A 20,720-nucleotide genomic window follows, 5' to 3' on the forward strand; every position below is an offset into this window, starting at 1 on the left:
AGTTGAGCCGCGGGATGAATGAACTCATCACACCGGGATATGCTAAAGCCATGCTGAGCCATGTGAATAATGGACACATACCGTGTTAGCCCCATAAGGGTTACCCCCAATTATTGCACAGGGAAACCGAGTTTTCAGGTCCGTATGGCGTCTAGCCGTTTCAATATGGGCAAGAAAAGTATATTTGTATGTATTTCTCCCTTGTGATGGGACTTTGTCGGATGGACGTTGAGATTTATAAGGGCAGGTGGGTGACCAATAAGGTCCGAATTGGTCTGTAATAAGTAGGCACTGATAAGGGCTTTACAGGTATGATGCAAGGATGGGTGACCACCACGTTACGGATAGGTTTTTATAGAGCTATGCCGGGAAACGTGGTGGGCTATAAAGGGCAGTGCAGCAAATACATTATTGTGCAGTACTTCTATGCCCCCCCCCCCCACACTTTACCAACCCACCATGATCGTAATGGTGAAGTATGCACAGTTGAAGCTGGTTCTCCTTTTTTTCCAGCAATGGATTCACTATGGCTGATGTTTTAACAGATGCCATTGGTAGGTGTTATCTTGTCAAAGTTAACCAGCAACAAGTATAACATGTTTTTTGCGCCGATGGCCCATGGTGTAGAGAGCGCACTTACCAATAATACAGTATACGGTAATTTAGCGGTACAGTATTTGTCTACCACACCTGGCCCTTCAGAGATCCAGGGAGTTGGGACCAGTCCAATGTCTTTGAGACTGACAATAATATTTTGCTCTTTTGTGGACATGGAATTGAAGATTAAGTACTAATGGGAATGTCATTACAACGTTCGCTAGAAGCTGTTTTTATTTACAGGAGCACTGGTTATTGATAAGGGTGTCTTTTATGAGTGGTCCATGAGATACATAACAGCCGTGCCAGAATGAAGAGAAAATGCTGTTGAGATTGTGCTCACCAGTTCATTTGGTGGGTCAGATTCTTACTCGCGGTTTAATTGCAGTCAGTAATTAATAGTTAGCATTCGAGGCTTGAAGATGGCCTATTAATGTGTTCATAATAGCTGTCTGATCCATTAAATACCTCGATTGAAAACGCAGATTTAGATGTTATCAGCCTCTAAAATCCCACTACTGGGCCAAAGTATGTAATTTTCTTTCATTTCTAAGTTATTCTTGGTTAGCACTGGCCTCCGAACTTACATTTAATATCTCCATCTCTTCAACGGCCTCCTTTAGCGTTTCATGCCTTCTCTCCAGAAATAAAACGCGATAAACTTGCACTTAGCCGCTTCATGCCACTGACCATTCACTCAAGGATTTATTTTTCTCTAACACAAATGGCTATTAGGCTTATTATTTTCTTGCATACACGTTGTTGTAAATCTAGAGTAATGTACAAGGGAACAAATATTTACAAGAGCAAAAGTGAAAAAAAATAACAATGTGATTGAATAATGCAGTTTGAATGTTTTATTTCAAATGTCTGTGCCGTACAAGTTTTGATACACAGATTTCCATGTGCTCGTGGAAGTCAGAAAGCCCGTGAGGACCAATACAATTATACTGTGCACTGCATATGCAAGAGGATGTGATAACGTTTGCCAGTCACAATAACTAAGTTGATTGAAATAGCTCAAATTTTAATACTCTCCAAATTCGTTAATACTTTCCCAAACATACTGCAAAACTCTCCTGTTACAATGAGATTAATTCATTTTTATTCTTTCAATAATCCAGGTAGCTTTGAAATCACAGTATAAAAGTACAAATATACATGAGCTTCCAACAATCCGCAAATAAAATAAAAACACACGATCTTCAAAACTTAGGATAAAAATAGTAAAACATTTCTGCAAATTTCCATCTACAAAGTAGTGAAATTCATACAATTATTTACTTGTAAATTCTAACGCCATAGGGAATGCTGAAACAGGTTAAAAACATTTTATTTAGTCAAGACAAATTAATAAATGCTATATCTCACCTTGTTCATAAGATCACCTCATGTACAAAATAAACAGCTTGCTACATCTAAAAAATGTCAGAAAGCTTGAGGCTGAACATTGAGTATTAAGAACGGAGAACTAAAATGATGTGATAACTGTCTTTCCTTAATTACAAGTAATTTCTACATCACAGTGCCATTTTACTTCCAGTTTCACTAATTTCGAAGCAATGATGAATTAAAGATTGAGAGAGGCTTTTCTTGAACTTTCCAGGTATGCTTCATAGATGATATTGAGGAATTCATTATCGTTCTGGGGAAACAAGAGAATGAAAACAATATTATATGGTAAAGCAGTTAAAAGAACACAAAAGTATTTTAGAACTAAATTATAACATTCTTTAACTCGCTTCATATGTGGTAATGATTTGATATCAATGATAATCTTTTAGAGATAATCAATGTGGGATGTATGTGTTAATTATTGAGGCTGAATACTTGTCAAGTTTTAGATAATCTATTGCTGCATTGAACATAATATTAAAATGCTCAACTGTATCATATTCATGCTCAATTCATACCCATTGGAATGTAATGGTGTAATTTAATGTAATTTGTATTGTGCAATAAATTTACATATTCTTCACTACCTTGTGTTATTACCATGACTTGATTTTAGCTTATGCGATGGTATTTCAATAGACTTTCAATATGTAACCTACATCAGTGAGTTTCAAATGCCAGTCAATAATGGCATGGCCCGTGATAATTTTCAAGCTTTATTCTAAATACATTTAACTTTTCTTCATACCATCAAGAGGGCAAAAAAAACCTATTCTTCCAATGTGTAATTGTAGAAGGGAGCGGAGTTCTTTAGATCATGGAACACATTTGCCATCAAGCTACAATCAGGAAAAATTTGTTTACATGAATGCCAGTGTAGAGTCCCATTGAATCCCCTATTTTTTCTATATCAAAATCACACTGATGGGGGTTATATTAAATGGTTATTTATTGCAATACTCAACATAGTTCTGGACATTTACTCAAACATCCTGAGACAAACTCCTCAAAGTGTCCATACCTTGAGCAGGTGAATAAGGGTTTCCTGCAGATGGGACCTGCTCACGACACCATGAGAAGTCTCGTGGGCCATCTGGGGAGGCATGCTTTGTGCAATGGGAGCATTGGGCGCTGACAATTTCACGGAGGACTGCTGAAATGTCTGCGGTGAAAGCAGGACTCCGGCCGCCATCGTCCCAGTCATGTGCTGTGGTGGGATGAGCATCATATGAAGACACACAGCTATGGGTAACAGGCATCGCTACAACCACTGCATATGCTTGGAAACATGCAAATACTGAAATACGTAACAAGCCGTTACACAACATACTTAATCAAATTCACCCTAGCGTGACATTCAAGATGTATATTGGTTCTGCCCCCAGTGGATAATTTGTCACATTAGTTTTGTGTCAATGCCGTGCGACTTGATGCTACCTACTGAGGCAAAGAAAAATGGTTGTAGATTAAATTACAAAAGATGTAGGTATATGCCCTGGTAAGCTCATGAACTAAATGTAATAATGGCCACTATACTTTTATCTATTTCATCAACCAACTTCATTCGACCATGTAGGGTATTCATCTTAATCTGAGTATATGCCCATCCCGATACTTCTACGCATTCGTCTCCATTTGCTCATTCGTGCATTTATTTATTTACTCATCTCATGATGAATACCTGATATTAAACATATTATTTGTAATGTAGCTTTCATATCGAACGGATGCCCTGAATTGTAAGTAAAGAATGTTACGTTAGTAATGTCAATGCTGTCTATTAACATCACGTAACCTTTACAACAGCAATGCAGTGCACTCTAAAGCAGTATAATAAACTCACAGGAAATGGTAATGTGAGGTTTTCTCGATCACTTTTTGGCAACTTTTTCAAATCCTCCTGTAAAGCACACCACACAGCACAACTGTGCATAATACGGCAACACTAGATTCACTAAACTCAAGACAAAAACCTCAAAGGCTCAACTTCTCCGCTCCTCAATGCATCACATCGCACACAATACTGCACTGGCAATTTCAACGCTCACCTGTGACAAAAGTGTCACTATGGGCCCTTGTTGTGTTTCACTGCAGGACGTATGTCCAGGTTGCTGCTGGTGCTGCTGGTGCTGTTGTTGGTGCTGCTGTTGGTGCTGCTGTTGGTGCTGATGCTGCTGTTGGTGCTGCTGTTGGTGCTGATGCTGCTGTTGGTGCTGCTGTTGGTGCTGATGCTGCGGCTCCGGTTTAACTATCTGCAGTTTCTGCAGCAAGTCATAAAGAGGTGGCTCTGTGTTCGATTGCACGAGCCCAGCCACTGGCTGAAAGCCGTTCCCCTGCGGCATCGTGCCCGGAGTCTGTCCGCTCTTCAAAGCCACGTGCAAATCGCCGGGCTGCAGCGCGCTCCTCAGATGAGGTGCACCCTGGAATTCTGGGCCGCCTGCTTGCGGAACAAAACAGCTTCCCGGTTGCATGGCGGGCGCGTGGGGCAGCCTGACGTTGTGCCAAACCTGGCCCGTGGCAGCGCCCGAGTCTGCGGTGCCGGGCGGCATCTGCCGAGCTGTCACCGGGCTGCTGAAATCTGGGCAGCTTTGAACGATGGGCATTGCGGCCCCCTGCTTCGCAGGAATGCGGTTGCCATGCAGCTTCTGCAGCAGCTGCTCATTCTCGCCCCTGTCTTTGCTGCATTCTACCACATACGGCAGGCACTGGTGAACCTGTAATAAATAATAAAGGGATACTGGCATTTAAAATGTTCCAAGAAATTACACATCTTAGGAATTAGGTGTTCTGAGTCTAGGGGACATCCATAATGGCAGCTTGTAATTATATTAAAAGCAATAAATGCATTAAATCAAACAGTAAAGTTGTTAATGTTAGGCATATCATGGTGCTGGTTAATTTGTGAATAGTTAAATTGTAATAATGTTATATCTGCCATCAACTCGCTTCAATATTTGATTTGCGAAACCACATTAACAGGACCATCCCGATATACCTCTTGCAGAATAGACATGTAACAATTCATGGATAAAAATCTGTTCTTACTTTCCTGATGTATGTACAGTTTGTGATCAATTAACGTGACCGCTGCATCCAGTAGCGGCGTGAAATTCACATTAAAAATAATCTTTGAAAAAAAATTAATTCCAACACCAAACGGCAACAATGTATTCATTCGTGAGGGGGGGGGGGGGGGTGAATGGTTTAAAATGAAAGCACTTGACACAATGACTCAGACTTGGTAGCAGTATAAAAACTATTAATAATTTAGAATGTACAGCCCTTTATCAATGCACTGCTGGATGAAGGCTTCCCGACAACTGGGGTCATGGGCACTGCATTGACCATACTTCATGTTGCTCGTTAAGAGACTTTGCGAGGATTTTTCTGTCTTTATTGTTAATATTACTCCAGTATGCCTAGCCCGTGCTTTCGTTATATGGTCACCTGTGCGGGCAACTGACACCGGCCCTCAGAGTGCGGCTGCGGCGGCTCGTGGACAGACGGCAAGTGGGCCTGCGGTGCCACCTGCTGGAAGCCATGTCTCTCTCCAGCTGCCGTATGCTGCGAGGATGCAGCCTGCTCGTAGGATAGGGCCCGTGCCACTGCCAGTTTGCAGGAAGACTTGGTCCCCTGGGACACGGAGTCACAAGGGGCGGCGTTGCATGCACCGTCCGTCTGTGCGCATGTACCAAGCAGCGCCGCCACGCTCAGCCGTCTGTTGCAGGAGTCCTCTGGGGGATTCTGTGAAATTGGTTTTGAGTTTCGATTATTTACTTTTGCTGACCGATTCACTTCTTTACAGAATGATAAAATGGCACGTGTTAGCAGCCACTGTCAAAAAACTGACACCGTTACAATTTCATGTGAGAATTGCACACCGTGGGTTGTTTTGAAGTCACAAGCGGTGTTGTTAATGGAAGTGGCACAGCGCAAATCTCGAACGTAAAGCTCGTATAGATGTGAAAATTGGTTTTCATCTGTTTTGTATCAGTTTAAAAAAAACAGAATACTGAAAATTAATGTATTACTGTTTTCTCTAAACATAAATAACAAGCAGTACATAGGGAATATATTTTCAGTCCAATATGTACATGTGTGGCTATGTATGTGTAATGCTCAAGACATACTGCAACTTGTTGATGCGTCAAACTTGTCATTGGGGCAACGGCGAGTATCTCTGTGGTACCAGGGGCACCGGCTGCATTTGTTTCCTGTCCCGGTCTCGTCTGTAGATCAATGAGAAAAATAAATAAAATAAATGTCCAGAGGCACCGTTGACAAAAAAATATATTTGAAATAAAATGCTGCAAATTACCCTATTTGTATTCAACAAGATGATGGCTGATGATGACCAAACACAACTGTATCGTCAAATGTTTGTCTTTACCCCAATTTTTGTTTACAATTGTGCGACTGATGCCGTGTCTTGAGACGAAGTATCCATTCGTATCTCTAGCAAAGTAATGTATCCCTTTATGTTAAGAGATTGGCCCAGGGAAGCGGATATCACGGAGATACCGGATATCCCTTCAAGGGACTTCTGGTCCACACATTAGGGGTCAGAAAATCCCCACCCACTCTGAGAAACACTCATTGCATGACGGTCAGTTAAATTAGTAATACCCAAGAGCTGGAATTGGGCTACATTCAGTGCAAAGCCAAAATTTGCATAATCGTTTTTTGTGGAGTCATCGGTGACCGGGCAGTGACCATCAACTCACTCCACTTGCAAACCCGTTTTACTATAAATTAAACTATATTTATTTAACCAGGTAAACCCCACTGTGCTGTGTATATCTCTTTTCACAAATGATAGCTCAGAAAAGTAGCTTATCATGTGGAAATTTATAGCAGCCAAATACTCTAAACGTATGTTTCTAAATTTAGAGGGAAAAACCAGAGGAGTCGGGGAAAAAAAATCCGCACCACACGGAGAACATGCAAACTCCAAATACAGGCCTCAGGGTCAGAATTGAACCCACGAGCTCCAGCATACTAGGCGATGTAGTTAACATCTCACAACCGAAGCACCTACGTTTAATCACAGGTGGCTGCCTGGACTTGAAGCCAAGCTCAGCAGTGCCAGTTTAGTGCTCTGACCTCTGCGCCACCTATCAGAGGACCGTATTTAAGAGAACTTGATGATTCTTCTTCTTGGTTCTTTTGGTAAAGTCACGTAGAAGGGAAGTAATAAAATAATAAAAATAAAACATAAGCATTTCATATCGGGGTTTTTTATTTTTATTATTTTATTACTTCCCTTCTACGTGACTTTACCGAAAGAACCAAGAAGATGAATCCCTGCAGTCACGAAAGCTTTAAATCGAAACTTGATGATTGGCAACTAGTTTGTGTGTCATGTGTGCTGACCTGCTGGTACACCTCCCTTGCTCGGTTCAGCATCTCCAGGATATTAACAGATTTCTCTGTGCATGCTTCACGACTTTCTGTGCTTTTCCCACTCGATTTTTGAGCTAGCCTGCATTGTGGACAGAGCAAAGACATGCACAATCGATTTCCATTGCACATTTATAGTGCGGAAAAAATATTGACTCTGTGTGACATTTCCATATACTAATACAGTAAAACCTTGGATTGTGAGCATAATTCGTTCCGGAAACGTATTTGTAATCCAAAGCACTCGTATATCAAAGCACTCGTATATCAGTTGTGATCACGTTATGCTCGGCAGACAAAGCGTATACACGTACTATTCGTATTGCAAGACCTCACTCGTTTATCAAATTAATATTTATTTACAATTTTTGCTCGTCTTGCAAAACACTCGCAGACCAAGTTACTCGCAATCCAAGGTTTTACTGTACTATTTAATATATGTGTAGTGTCTAAATATGACATCTCAGAATGCTGTACAAAAAGTGGGCATATTTATTTTATCGGGAGAAAGACGCAGTCATAAGCAGATGAAAAAACTAGGGTATTAGGCCTGGACTTCAACAGGGTCAGAGGGACAGCACAGATGGATGTGGGGAAGGGAATCCCAGACTGAGGGCAGCAAAGAAAAAGTACCGACTTCCAACTGGGCTTTGACAAAAAGCCTTGTTGCTGGAGCAGAAAGTGTGTGGAGGTGAGATGACAGGGCAGGGGTGGAGGAGGGGAGATTGGCAGGGGCGAGTTCACGGGGGATGTTGAAAATGGTAAGTGCTATTTCAAAATGTTTCCCAAATTGGATTGGGAGCTACTCAAATGATTGGGAGTATTGGTGTGATGTGGTCTCATTTATGTGTACGGGTGATAGAGCTGATCAGGAATGTTATTGTCGTGAATTTTGTTAGGAGCTGGCTTGGTAAGGGGAAGAGTTAACAACACCCCACACTCAATCAGCTTTGATAGACATAGAGCCACTCTGCAATCATAGAGTCAAATGTTCTATTAAAGTGACAAAGTTTATCCCAAAGCACATATTTGCATCATATTTCAAAAAAATAACTGTGTGCAGTGTAAATGTGCTTCCAATCTGTTGAAATTTGTGCTTCGGTAAAATATAATTTCTCACATTAGACATTCAAGGTATAAATTCATAAACAAATACATCGAACCATTTTGGATAATTAATGTGACGCTTTATAACGTACAACATTAACAAAATACTTGATAAATTACCGGAAAAAAGTACACAGCTAAAAATACAAAACACACAGTACACGTGTCATTCGTCATTTGCTTTATAGAATTTTATAATTAGGACTCCGATTTATTTGCATGAGCATACTTCACTATTAACAGGCATTTCATGCATTATCCATCACAAAGGGTAATGGACAGAGTAGGAAAATAAATAAGTCGTAGCCAGAATGAAACGTTCACTTACTCGGTCATCAAATTTGCAATCCGAAGGCAGTCATTCTTGTCATAGAACCAGATGCCATGTATGGATACTGTATCACAAAGTTAGAACAAACAAATTCAGTGTGTATTTTCCTAAAAAAAAATCTCTACATCAAAACCCAATAACACATTGCACTCATTTATTACAAATGTGTTGGCTTCGGGTGACCTTTGCCAGTCACACACAGATGTGTGAAATATTTCATACAAAAAAAATTCAAACTTCAATCACCAAAATATTTTTTTCTCAGAAGATACATCGGTCCTTGAGCTTAATATATCTTTTACTAATACCACCCAGCCACAGCAACTATGTGCCAGCCAACGTGCCTGCAAATGTATTTTTAGTTGCAGGCAGCACACTGCCTACATCCCCATTGTTATTGTTGCTTTTGTCGAAGCCATATTTGAACAAGTGCTCACTGTTAACAAAACAAACACCGGGGATTTGCTGGGCATTTGTTTTTATACAATTGAGGGCTTTACTTTTACTTAATGTACGAGCTTTGGTTTCTAAAATGACCAGTTACGTTTGCAATGGTATGACCCGTCTTGTGATGACATACATTAACAGCTGTAAACATACATGTAAGAAGCTTTAAAATACATTTGTAGAAAGCACCATTCGATTTGAAATAAAACATTTCAGTAAATGTACATTCTGTTACAAAGGTTGTTCTTTTCAAACATCAAAACTTTAACAAGACATTAAAACCAATGTTTCCCAGTGCTTATGAACACACGAGCAAATACATATTAATGGTGTGAGTGAGACAAATAATTTTGGAGTTTCCGTTCTATTGACTGTGATCAATTGGTCCAAATGGCTTTACCTTTTTTGGAGTTGGGCTGTTTGGGATCACGTTGCATTACAACACAACCATCACCCAAACCCTGGCACCACAAATCACCGTCAGTCATCAACTATCGCTGAACATCTACTCAAGCCTTCCGACGTTGAAAAGGGGGGACTGACCGCAGCTCAAGTAATATGTAACACAATGAGTACACTGGACGTCAGGCACAGGAGTTATCCAATGCAAGTGGAGTGCTAGGTAATTAAAGCTCAATGAGACTGGAACACCGGTATCACCCATAACGGGTGATACAAAGATTCCAACGTGGATGCTTCAAGTTTTTCAATTCTTCTGTGAAGTGTGTAACTGGGGGGCAGTGTGAACAACAGTAAAATGAAACGTGAAGGAAACTGCTCGTGTTTAACTCCGCTGATGTGACTGCTACTGATGGAAGACCTTCACAAGTGGACTCTACGCCAAAGAGAGCGGTGAAACGTGGATTTTTTTTTCCCATTTTTAATGCGAACAGGTTTTGCTTGTTCTGATATGCTACGATTTATCTCAATATATGCCGACAACTAAAGTATTCTGTATCATGGCAATAACTTCAAATATGAGTATTCATAGATTTAGTGTGCGTTATTTAAATCTGTACTGCGACACAATGTTGGAAGATCAACATTTTTACCATTTGAACATAATCGAAAAAACACACAGACGGCTGGAAGATAATACTCTTGGTTTGGAGCATCACAGAGGTAAACACTTGCCTACATTACATATTCACATTTCTTCTTAAGAAATTACATGAAATGTTATTTGTTTTCCTGAGTCATGCTGTTCATTTGGTTTATACCTCCGATATGCTTGTCGAAAGGATCCAAAAAGCAACCTTCATTCTGAATAAGTTACACAATGTAAAACTATGAATGGATAACACACTGGGTTAAATTGTGTAGAATGTAGTTAAATCAACTCATTTTACCTGCACTTAAAAGCAATGCAAATAAATCGGTGCACATTAGAAAGAAGAACCGGGGTGTCTTTTGAAGTTAAATTCCACAAAGTGTCTAAAAATACACGTGCTGAGGCACACAGCTGCGGCCAAGTCAACTCAACTTCAAAAAATCTCTTTAAGACGTAGGACTTCCTACACACGATATACTACTACATAGGATGTGCATAATGCATATCTACACACAATCACAGTGCATGTATGAATTAAAACACGTTACTGCACCGTGATAATTATCGATAAACTTAAAGGGAGGGTCCTATATGTAAGTTAATTGACCATCCTTATCAGAGAGCACAATGAAGATTGCATAAAAAGTAATAACAGAAAACCACCGATATATTTTTTTAGTTTAATGCTTAAAAGTGCCTAATTTAATGATATAGCCCAACCCTACACCCATGCAATTCAATGAAACATGACAAATTCACTCAAATTTGTTCCAATATTTTTTTGTTTTTTTCTGGTCTCATTTATAAAGATTTTTCTTTGTTCCATTTTGGTTGTTTCATTACATTTGTCACATGAACGTAAGATGGACATAACAGTTACACAAATCGTAAATTATCAATTATTACATTCCAATTTGATGCGTCATGAGTGTAAAGATCGATGTGAACTCATGAATGGATGAACCATCACATGTCTACGCTGCAGTTGAGCCACCATTTAAGATACAACTTTTGATTTATCTGTGGTTCATGTCCTCTCAAACTAGATCTATACAATCAAGTTCACTGTGCATGAGACTAGTGAGCAGAGTACCATGTGTTCCAATTCGTGCCTTCCTCGTATAAATAAGGGAATACCTGCCCGTTATATAAACATTTGACCCACTGAACCAGCCAAGGATTAAGCACGCGTCATGTGTCCCTGTTCACCGCGGGATTTAAGATGCACTCAGGACAGATGCTTACAGTCTGCAATCCTGTAAAGCAGGAACGGGTCCTGCAGCTTGAAGTCCAGATCTTTGGTGATGGGCTGGATCAGGTTGTCCATGCTCAGCCTGTTCATTATTGTAAAGCCATTGTGAGGGGATGCAGACCTGTGACAGATTTACACCCATGCATTATACAAATGAAAAAAAACATAGCGGGCTGAGTGTAGAACTTTTCCAAATGATCAATGCGAATCCTTTAAATTGACGAGGTCAAAAACACTATTAATCATATGATATACTTTCATTCTTATAACCTGTCACTCAAATACATTTGTGTTGAGGGATGTTCATATTATACAGCGAGGGAATTTCCACGACGTGTTGGTCATGGGGATTTGACCATACTTCAACACAATAGTTGGTTGGTGAAAGGAGGGGCAGTACCAGTGCAGATATTACTCGGCAATTATGCTAGCCATGGTTGGGAATGGCACTTAAAGTCAACGGGTTCATAGCAGAGCACCACTGTGCCACGACTCCACCAAAATAATATAGTTGATTAAATGTATATATATAGAGCTGCTGTGATATGCCCAAAATGTATAGTGACTACGATAATTTTAATGAACTTCAAATGTCCATATTATTTACTCCAAGCATATTTAACTCATGGTTTTCAATGTCTTGAAGATTCAATGTGCGTAATCAAAATTATAATCATCCTTTGTTATAACCAAATAAATTAATATAAACAAATATATGTCAAGGCATTCCTGTTTATCATTAGTATGTTCATGGAGCTCGATCCCATTGGCATCTACCCCCATGTTACATAGATACATAAAGCAGCTAAAGGAACCCACCATAATTGAGAACAGATTTCTTGTGCAAATAAGCTTAATTGTAATTGGATTATATACTTTAATACATACAGTAACTCTGCAACACACTGCACTATAACAAATCCATTTAACAATGCAACGACCTACAAACGTACAAGACGATAATCTAACCAGCATTGTGCTTTACAAACACATGACTAATTATCACCACAAATGTACAGCCCATGTGTTGTCATGTCTTTTTTTACATTTCTTTTCACGTGCATTTATCTTAATAGAGGTTTATTTTGGCTTAAAGCGCCTAAATATAAATGCGTGTCGTTAAATCTGCCACCACCCGACACAGCCAATTAGTAAGGTGTGTCATGTAAACAGAACATGCCAATTCGTTACTAGTACAGCACACCTGTGTGCTGGAGAGTAAATCCACAGCATTTACAATTTGAGTGCGATATTTCGCCAGTAATTACAACTAGCATCATCAGGCGACAGCCATTTATATAACCTGCATACTTTTCTAAATAAATACAACTATAAATATGTTCTTCAAATTTATAACAATATAATGTAATTAAACCCACACACGAAATTGCTAAAATGACAACTATTGACCAAATATGTACTTATCATTTTTTTAAGCTACTTAGACAGGAATTAGGGCACTCGATATTAACAATAAAAACCATGATGTAAAAAATTAATCCACTTTTAAGCTCTACAAATAATTTCAAAGACTCGCTCAACAAAACGAGTAACAAATATTCTCTGCTCAATCGCCAGGCTGGCTGGGAAATCAGATCCGGTTCCACGGTCCTGAATGCTAATTGGGAAGCCTATTAAGATTTTAAGCCTGCCCTGCTGTAACGTGACCTTCACTACTGGGTTGGCTCTAGTGCGATTTAAAATCTCACTGAAAACGAGAGAATTCTAGTGAAGGTCCCATCTTCATGACTCAATTAAGGGACATCTTCTCGTGAGAACTTGAGTAAAAGAGTATTTTCTTTTGAACCTAAAGAGTCGCATGTCATAGCAAGCGAAGGAATTATTAGAAAAAAAACAGCCAATGTGTTCGCAAGCAACTAAAGAAAGTCGTTGATAAAACCGATCAGCATTACAACTGTTCACTGGAAAATGCGTCATTGCAACTGGAAAAGCGCTGTTAAAAGCAACATGCTCTCCATTATAAGGTAAGAACATTCAACATTAAAACAGATTACATTACCCGTGTAACAATTTCAGCCAAGTCTTATACTGTCCACTTAAAAAATAAATATTTTACTCTAAAAGAACGGTGTAAACATGAACATTTGTTGCATATGTGTTAAACCGATGGCCTATGGTTAAATGTTGTCATTATAATGGGTTTTTAAGGTAACGACTTACCTGGCATACACAAATAATGTACCTTCAACTTCAGTTTTCTCCTAAACAGCGAGGAAAATGGCATCTTGTGGTGAAACAATACACTTTTGCTGTACAACACTTTAAACAAGCATCGGGGCTTCTTTAAGGCAGAAAAGTGACTTTCATAAATGCCAGCAATTTATGGCTCACATGAAGCTGCAAACCTTATGGTTTCCAATTTTATATACATTCTAGTATCACGGTATGCTTCACTGAACAGAAACTTCCATTAATTACACAGGTGTAATTAATTCGCTCTACTTTTTATATGCTCCATTACAAAAGCATCAATGCAGTCTGTGAAATACTGTACATATCGACGTATTAACGGACTACGTTCCAGTCAAATGTTGTACGTAACCATAAATCAAAAACTGCGTTCCACAGCTGTTTTTGATCGGCATAACAAGCACGGTATCAGCACTAAGTTGATTTTTGTTTAGTTTTTATTGCTCATGTCAAATATCCAATCCTTAATCTCACGTGCAAGCGTGTCACACATATATAACGGACTTGACAATTACTTTTGCTTTTGTGACGATGCGTTTTAATGTCACGACAGTCATGTCTGTAGCGCGTAATATGTTCAATATTATCATCAGCCGTGGTCATTCTCTGCTGGATGAAGACCTCCCCAATGCGCCGCATTATCTGTAATTGCAAGACTTTTTGTACAAACTGCAATGGGGCAATATAGCACTAACATGTCACAGCATCGCACCGACCTTAAGCGTTAAGAAAGCCAGACAGCCACACTGCTCAATGTCAGTATAAGGCTCTGAGGCAGTGGTGGAAATTCCAAATTCCTGTGGTGGAGGCGAGCCGATCCATGAGTCACCGCTGACTTTCCACAAAACAGTACTCACTTTATCGACCTCTGAAACGTGGAAGACCGCGACCTAACATGTGGTCAGATTTATACGCTTAATGCAGTAACATTGTACTGCACTAACTCTACTACAGTATATATCCTATTTTTGTTAATCTACTGCTGGATGAGGGCCTCCCTACGCCGTGCGGATGGTGGCCCGTATCTGACCATACTTCACCACGTTGGTCTGTGCGGAGTTTGTTAATGAGCGGTGTGCTCATAGAAGTACAACGTCAATGTCACCGATGCTCCTCAATGTACACGTTACACTTTATTATCATCACTAATGCGACAGCAGAGTTTAGAAGTGTCGGTCATGACCGGCAGAAGAGGTGGTGGGAGACGGGACGCTGGTCAGTGACAATGTCGATGAGAACAGCAACCCACAACGCACGCAAAGCTATGCGCACTGCCGTTACGCAGTTACGATGCTCGTGCCGCGCGGGGCCTCTCCGGGGGTGCGGGGGAGCCTCCCTCCAACCTGGGCGAGCAGCCTAGGCAAGACCGAGGCTTCTCCGTCAACCCCGAGGAAACTTGGCCCCAAGCCCTCGCAACACTCCTCCCGCTATCTCGCTCGCCAACGCCTAGGCGGACTCACCCACTCGTTGGAGGTCGTGTTGTAACTGTAGAGCGCGACCTGGCTGGCTACGTCCACGATGCCCGAGACGTACGGGTCGCGCTGCTGCAGCGCCGCCAGGCTGATGCCCCTCACCCTGTCCGTGGCCATCTTTGTCTTTTAAGAGTCGCTGTGACGTCATCACAGCCCCGATCCGCGTGATGTTAATTTATTGTGACCCCCCTCCCTTTCTCTCCCCTGACGTCATAACAAGAACGCGTGTCGCCGGGGTGACGTCATCGCATAGCGTCAACAAATAATCGATCTGACGTCACGCCGCGCATAATCGACACGCTAATTTGGGATGAGTCTCATCTGTCAGATATCGGATGCGATGAACTTTCACAACTATTTTGGATCTTTTTAGGACTTTGGCTTAAATTTACGAAAATCGGGCCTGGATACTAAATGTCGATGCGGTTTGTTTCAGATTGATCCTAAACATGTGAAAAATAACTCATCGGATTCCTCCAGTATAAATATTATTATTATAAAGTACAATTCCTGTATTGTTTCTTCCACGAGGTCACGTCACACCACACCTCCAGAAATGTGGTATTTGTTCATTACCATAAATTCAGTTTCATTTCTAACTTGTCCATGGGGGCTCCTAAAACGTTAATTTGCAGACTTTTCTTATTACGGAAATCTTCATGTCCCTGTTGTATGCAAGTTCAAGTTCATTTATTAGGTATAGCCCTGTGAGCCATTCAGCTCTTGAATCGGGTGCAACCGCAACAAACAAAACAAATTAACAAAAAACATCTTAAAGTGAATACGTGACTAAGTGCAAACAGAAAATCCAAGAAAAGAAAGCAAAATATTGCAGAAAAAACACCGTACAGCAACGATGTGTGCAAAAAGTCCCAGTGGGATGCAAACGAGGATAAACCCCTATCTCCTGGTCAACACTTCAATGACATCTACCAACCATCCTTTTATCTCTTGATGGCTACGTCCGATTAGCATGGTTGCCAACGTATGGTGCAAAAGACGTTAAACATACAAGCTTACACATCTCTCCTGACGCCCTATTGTGGCTAGCAGACCTTTAACTAGCATTTATTAAACTCAACTTTTTATTTGACCAGGTAAAGCTAAATAGCTATTTTTCAGAAGCGACCTGGCCACAAATGATAGCTCAACAAATGGGCTTATCGTGTGGAAATTTATAGCAGTCAAATACTCTAAACGCGTGATGTTGATTCTAAATGTTTAGGGTAAAACCGGAGGACCCGAAGAAAAATCGACGTGACCACAGGGAGAGAGAGACACGCAAACTCCAAATAAGCAAGCGTCAAGGTCGGGATCGAACCCACGACCTCCAGTTTACCAGGCGAGGTCGTTAACATTTAGCAATCGTGGCGCCTCTTTTAGCTCCTGAACATATATCCACATGTAAGAATAGAATATAATACTGGTAGGAACCTCCTGGTCACACCAGCCCACAGGGGATTGTTGTGTCCGTCCGTCCGTCCGCCGTGCATGGAGGGGCTGGCTGGTTGGGGAGGGAGGAGCTAGGTGGGGAGGGGAGGATGGGGAGGGGCTGGGTGGGGAGGGTGGGGAGGGGCTGGGTGGGGAGGGTGGGGAGGGGCTGGGTGGGGAGGATAGGGCTGGGTGGGGGTGGGAGGGGTGGGGCTGGGTAGGGGGGGGGCTGGGTGGGGAGGGGCTGGGTGGGGAGGGTGGGGCTGGGTGGGGGAGGGGCTGGTCACCCCGTGGTGCCCTTATAAAACTCAACGTTTAACCTACTCACGCCGGCTTGTGCCCGTCCTCACAGTCGGCCATATTTGCGGAATACACCACGCCGCTGTTGACCCTGGCCATTGACCGAGCAACCCAACGTTCCTACCAGCTCCCTCCGCAGGAATGTGTTATCTATTTACAAACATTTGCATTGAAGGCACTTTGCCGTCATCAGGAAATTCGTTAATTGCTTCATAGATTTGGTATAATACTGCATCATCATGACATGTAGTAACCTCAAAAACCGTAATAATATAATCTTGATTTGAAGCTTTCGTGACTGCAGGTATTCATACTCTTTGGTTATTTCGGTAAAGTCACGTCGGTATAAAATAAAATAGATCACGACGTTTCGGGCGCATGGTCTGCTGCTGTGGCAGACTGTTTTAAAAGGTTTGAAATGGGTGTAGCCCAAGGGTCATAAAGAAGTGGCTGGGTCTAGTGATGTTAATGTGAGAAATTAGCATGCAACTGGGTACATGCTAATTTCCAGTTACAGTTACGTACCCAGTTACATGCTAATTTCTCACATTAACATCACGAGACCCAGCCACTTTTTTTTTATGACCCTTGGGGTACACCCATTTAAAACCTTTTAAAACAGTCTGCATCAGCAGCAGACCCATGCTTTCCCACCTGATGACGGACGCTTGTGTTGCGCCCGAAACGTCGTGATCTACTTAATTTTATTTTATACCTATGTGACTTTACCGAAATAACCAAAGAGTACGTAATAATATAGCTGAGCCTGTAGATTATAAGTACTCTTGAATCCTTAAACTCTATGCTTGATGGCTGAAGGGATTCAGAATTTCACTCCTTCATAATGATCTCTCCCCCTATTATAGAAAAGCTTGCCACTGTTAAAATGTAAGCAATTATTTTTTTTTCCTGCTCAGCTCACCAAGTCCTCTATGTACCAATCTGGGCTGCCAGATTGGGCTGCCAGATTGGTCAATTTAATACACAATTGTTTTTTTTAAAGCTGCTGCGCGTATACAATTGCTTTCGTTCGATTTTTTTTGTACCCTGCATTGTGTGCGATGGCGGCGTTTTGATTCGAATGGACAGACCTCAGATTGTCAAGACGTCTCTGTTCAACACAGTGATCATAATCTGGCCCGATGCAAGATACAGCATAGACAAAAGGAGGGCAAAGCTAATTGCAAACACATAAACACGTGACTACCACGTGGGCTATTCCTAACTAAAACATCGGTCATTGTATTGGCTCCGGAAACCTACTTTTATAATTACAAACAAGACAGTTATCATCAGTAATCTATCGGTCGGGATAAATTAGACAACATCTAAGCAACATTCAAATTCCAAAGAAGCACAATCATGAAATGGATGGAGCAACTTTAAATAATATATAATGAGCATAATAATGGGCAGTTCACTAAAAGTTGTGGTAAATCTATATATATAAAATCGCAAATCTGTCTGTCTGTGTGTGTGTCTGTGTGTCGCCGGACCATACGCAGTTTCATTGGACGAAATGTGAGGGATTTGCGAGACACGATTGGTCCGTTTGGTTTTCCTAGCGCTGCGATTGGCCCGTTCATCGAGGGCGTGGCGGAGTAGCGCAGTTGGTAGCGCCCTCGCTTCCCATGCCAAAGGTCGCGGGATCGATCCCCGCGTCCTTCACAGGCGAATATATTTTTTAATATTTTTTTTAATCCTTTATATTAAGTTCGCTGCCACGCATATAAAGAATTTATAGTGAAAAACTTAGTTTTTACGGGTTATACTTATTATTTATTATTGCAGAGCGGCCGAGGAGATCGTGGCTGGGGGGGTGCAGGGGTAGCAGCCCAACCCCAGCCTGCCAAGGTGACACCTTGGCCGGCTGGGTAATCTAGGCGAGGCCGGAGGCTCTGCACGGGACTAGGCCTCACCACGCCACTGACAGGTGAGTACTTTGTGCTATACAGTCCATAAATACTGCTATAGAGTCAGCATGTACTGCTGTAATCATAGCAGGTACCACCACAGTATGCACTGCTGCAGTGAAAGCAGGTACCACCACAGTCAGTACGCACTGCAGTTACATTATTAAGAGTAGTTTTGAAATATTTTTAAAACCCGGGCAACGCCGGGTACTTCCTGCTAGTTTCGATTTAAAGCTATCGTGACTGCAGGGATTCATCTTCTTGGTTCTTTCGGTAAAGTCACGTAGAAGGGAAGTAATAAAATAATAACAATAAAACATAATAAAATAATTCTCACGACGTTTCGGCCACAACGCAAGCAGCCGTCCTCAGGTGAAGAACAGGTCTGTCGGGGAGACAGTCTGAAATCACGCTGTCTCCCCGACAGACCTGGTCTTCGTCGTGAGAATTATTTTTATTATGTTTTATTTTTATTATTTTATTACTTCCCTTCTACGTGACTTTACCGATAGAACCAAGAAGATGAAGTTGTGGTAAGGTAAATAGCAAAGAGTACAGATTATAATTATCTGAAATCACAAGAGATGATGAAGAAGAGAGATTTGGCATTAATCCAAACTATTATAAAAAAAAACACAACAATATAGTTTTGAAAATGGCTGATGAAGGGTAATTGAAAATGCATTATTTTAAACGCCATCGATACTCAAAGTAGTGATCAACTGATATTGAATAAAAACAATTGGCCACGCATTCGGCAGGACTGTCGGCCAATTGCAGTTCCGCATAACACACATTCATGCAGCTGTCCTATTGTTATAGGCAATGGCAGACCATGGCAACTCCATGGATATGTATCGGCTATTCTACAAGCTTTACGCACATTATTTAAAAATGTACATGAAACGTAAATGCAGTTAATTATATCTAGTTCCCGAGCAGGTGGTCAAACTCTTTGCTTCGTTGGCCTCTCTGGGCAGGTCATTTGGGTTAGGTGACCGTTCAAAACAATACAGAAAAAATAGCATGATACGGTTAAATAACGTATATATTACGTGTTATGACTTACAAACTCATTGATTTCTGTGTATTTCCGCATGTATGTGTGTTCGTGTCAGAATGGTGGTACAAGTCTTGGCCGTGGCTAAAATAAGTGCCAAGGGATATATGAATGTGTCTGAGGCCTCCCTTAGGTCAGCTCAGCCTTAAATTCATACTTAGTGTGGTACGTACAACTCAGCACTATGGAAAACAAAGGCTACATTATCCACTTAAGTGGCATTCTGGATTTAATAGGTGCTCGCAAATAGCAATTGCCCAAAGAGTTTGTAGGGCAACATGGGGTATGTTTGTCATTGAGTGTTTGTGCATCCGTATATATAAGCATTTCAGTTTGTGTGTATCTGTGTATGCAGGGCAAGTTAAGGCTTTTCAACAATAGACTACTAAGTATGGCCTTATTATAAACCTACAACAGAGCATCTGTTGAAGCGTTGTATTGCTTAGCTTCCGAAAATACTGAGAATTTGAATACGTGAAACATTTATCAAATCCCCAACGATCCCATCCATTTCGTATAACATTTCTCACGCAAAAAAAATGACGAACATCTATATTTTCAAATCAACACTTAGAATGGCACATTCATTTTCAACAATGCAATCCCCGCGAACACTTATCATCATTAGCAATCACATTACGGCGCACATTGGGTGTATGTGAGCGCACCTGCGGAATTGCAATGCAATGCATTTACCCCATGTGAAATGAATGCAACGACGCATGATCCATCTCTCAGTGATAACACCCTTAA

The 20,720-nt window shown here is 41.1% G+C and overlaps 1 protein-coding gene across 2 annotated transcripts; it reads right to left on the reverse strand.

Annotated features, from left to right (window-relative positions):
• Positions 1 to 1,445: 1,445 nt before the first annotated feature.
• On the reverse strand, positions 1,446 to 15,419 carry LOC144944326 (mRNA-decapping enzyme 1B-like). Of its 2 annotated transcripts, none has more exons than XM_078872396.1 (11): positions 15,252 to 15,419; positions 13,762 to 13,802; positions 11,574 to 11,701; positions 8,828 to 8,894; positions 7,366 to 7,474; positions 6,123 to 6,221; positions 5,440 to 5,625; positions 4,041 to 4,706; positions 3,836 to 3,892; positions 3,014 to 3,199; positions 1,446 to 2,242 (listed from the first exon to the last, which is right to left on the reverse strand). In XM_078872396.1, the coding sequence occupies exons 1-11, from the start codon at positions 15,378 to 15,380 to the stop codon at positions 2,168 to 2,170; spliced, it is 1,743 nt and encodes a 580-aa protein (XP_078728522.1). In that variant the 5' UTR covers positions 15,381 to 15,419; the 3' UTR covers positions 1,446 to 2,167. The 2 variants fall into 2 exon arrangements, with proteins under 2 accessions (XP_078728522.1, XP_078728521.1); XM_078872395.1 differs by having other exon boundaries at positions 5,440 to 5,736; positions 15,252 to 15,417.
• Positions 15,420 to 20,720: the final 5,301 nt, after the last annotated feature.

This window comes from Lampetra fluviatilis, chromosome 34 (assembly GCF_964198595.1).
Source record: "Lampetra fluviatilis chromosome 34, kcLamFluv1.1, whole genome shotgun sequence".
In the NCBI taxonomy this organism is placed as follows: Eukaryota; Metazoa; Chordata; class Hyperoartia; order Petromyzontiformes; family Petromyzontidae; genus Lampetra; species Lampetra fluviatilis.

Excerpts from the sequence above, each read along its gene's own strand:
- LOC144944326 (XM_078872395.1), bottom strand. The coding sequence starts at position 15,380 with ATGGCCACGGACAGGGTGAGGGGCATCAGCCTGGCGGCGCTGCAGCAG. Across the intron at positions 6,222-7,365 it reads CAAGGGAGGTGTACCAGCAG|ACGAGACCGGGACAGGAAAC; the intron begins GTCAGCACACAT and ends ATTGATCTACAG. Across the intron at positions 3,893-4,040 it reads TAGTGACACTTTTGTCACAG|GAGGATTTGAAAAAGTTGCC; the intron begins GTGAGCGTTGAA and ends TGTGCTTTACAG.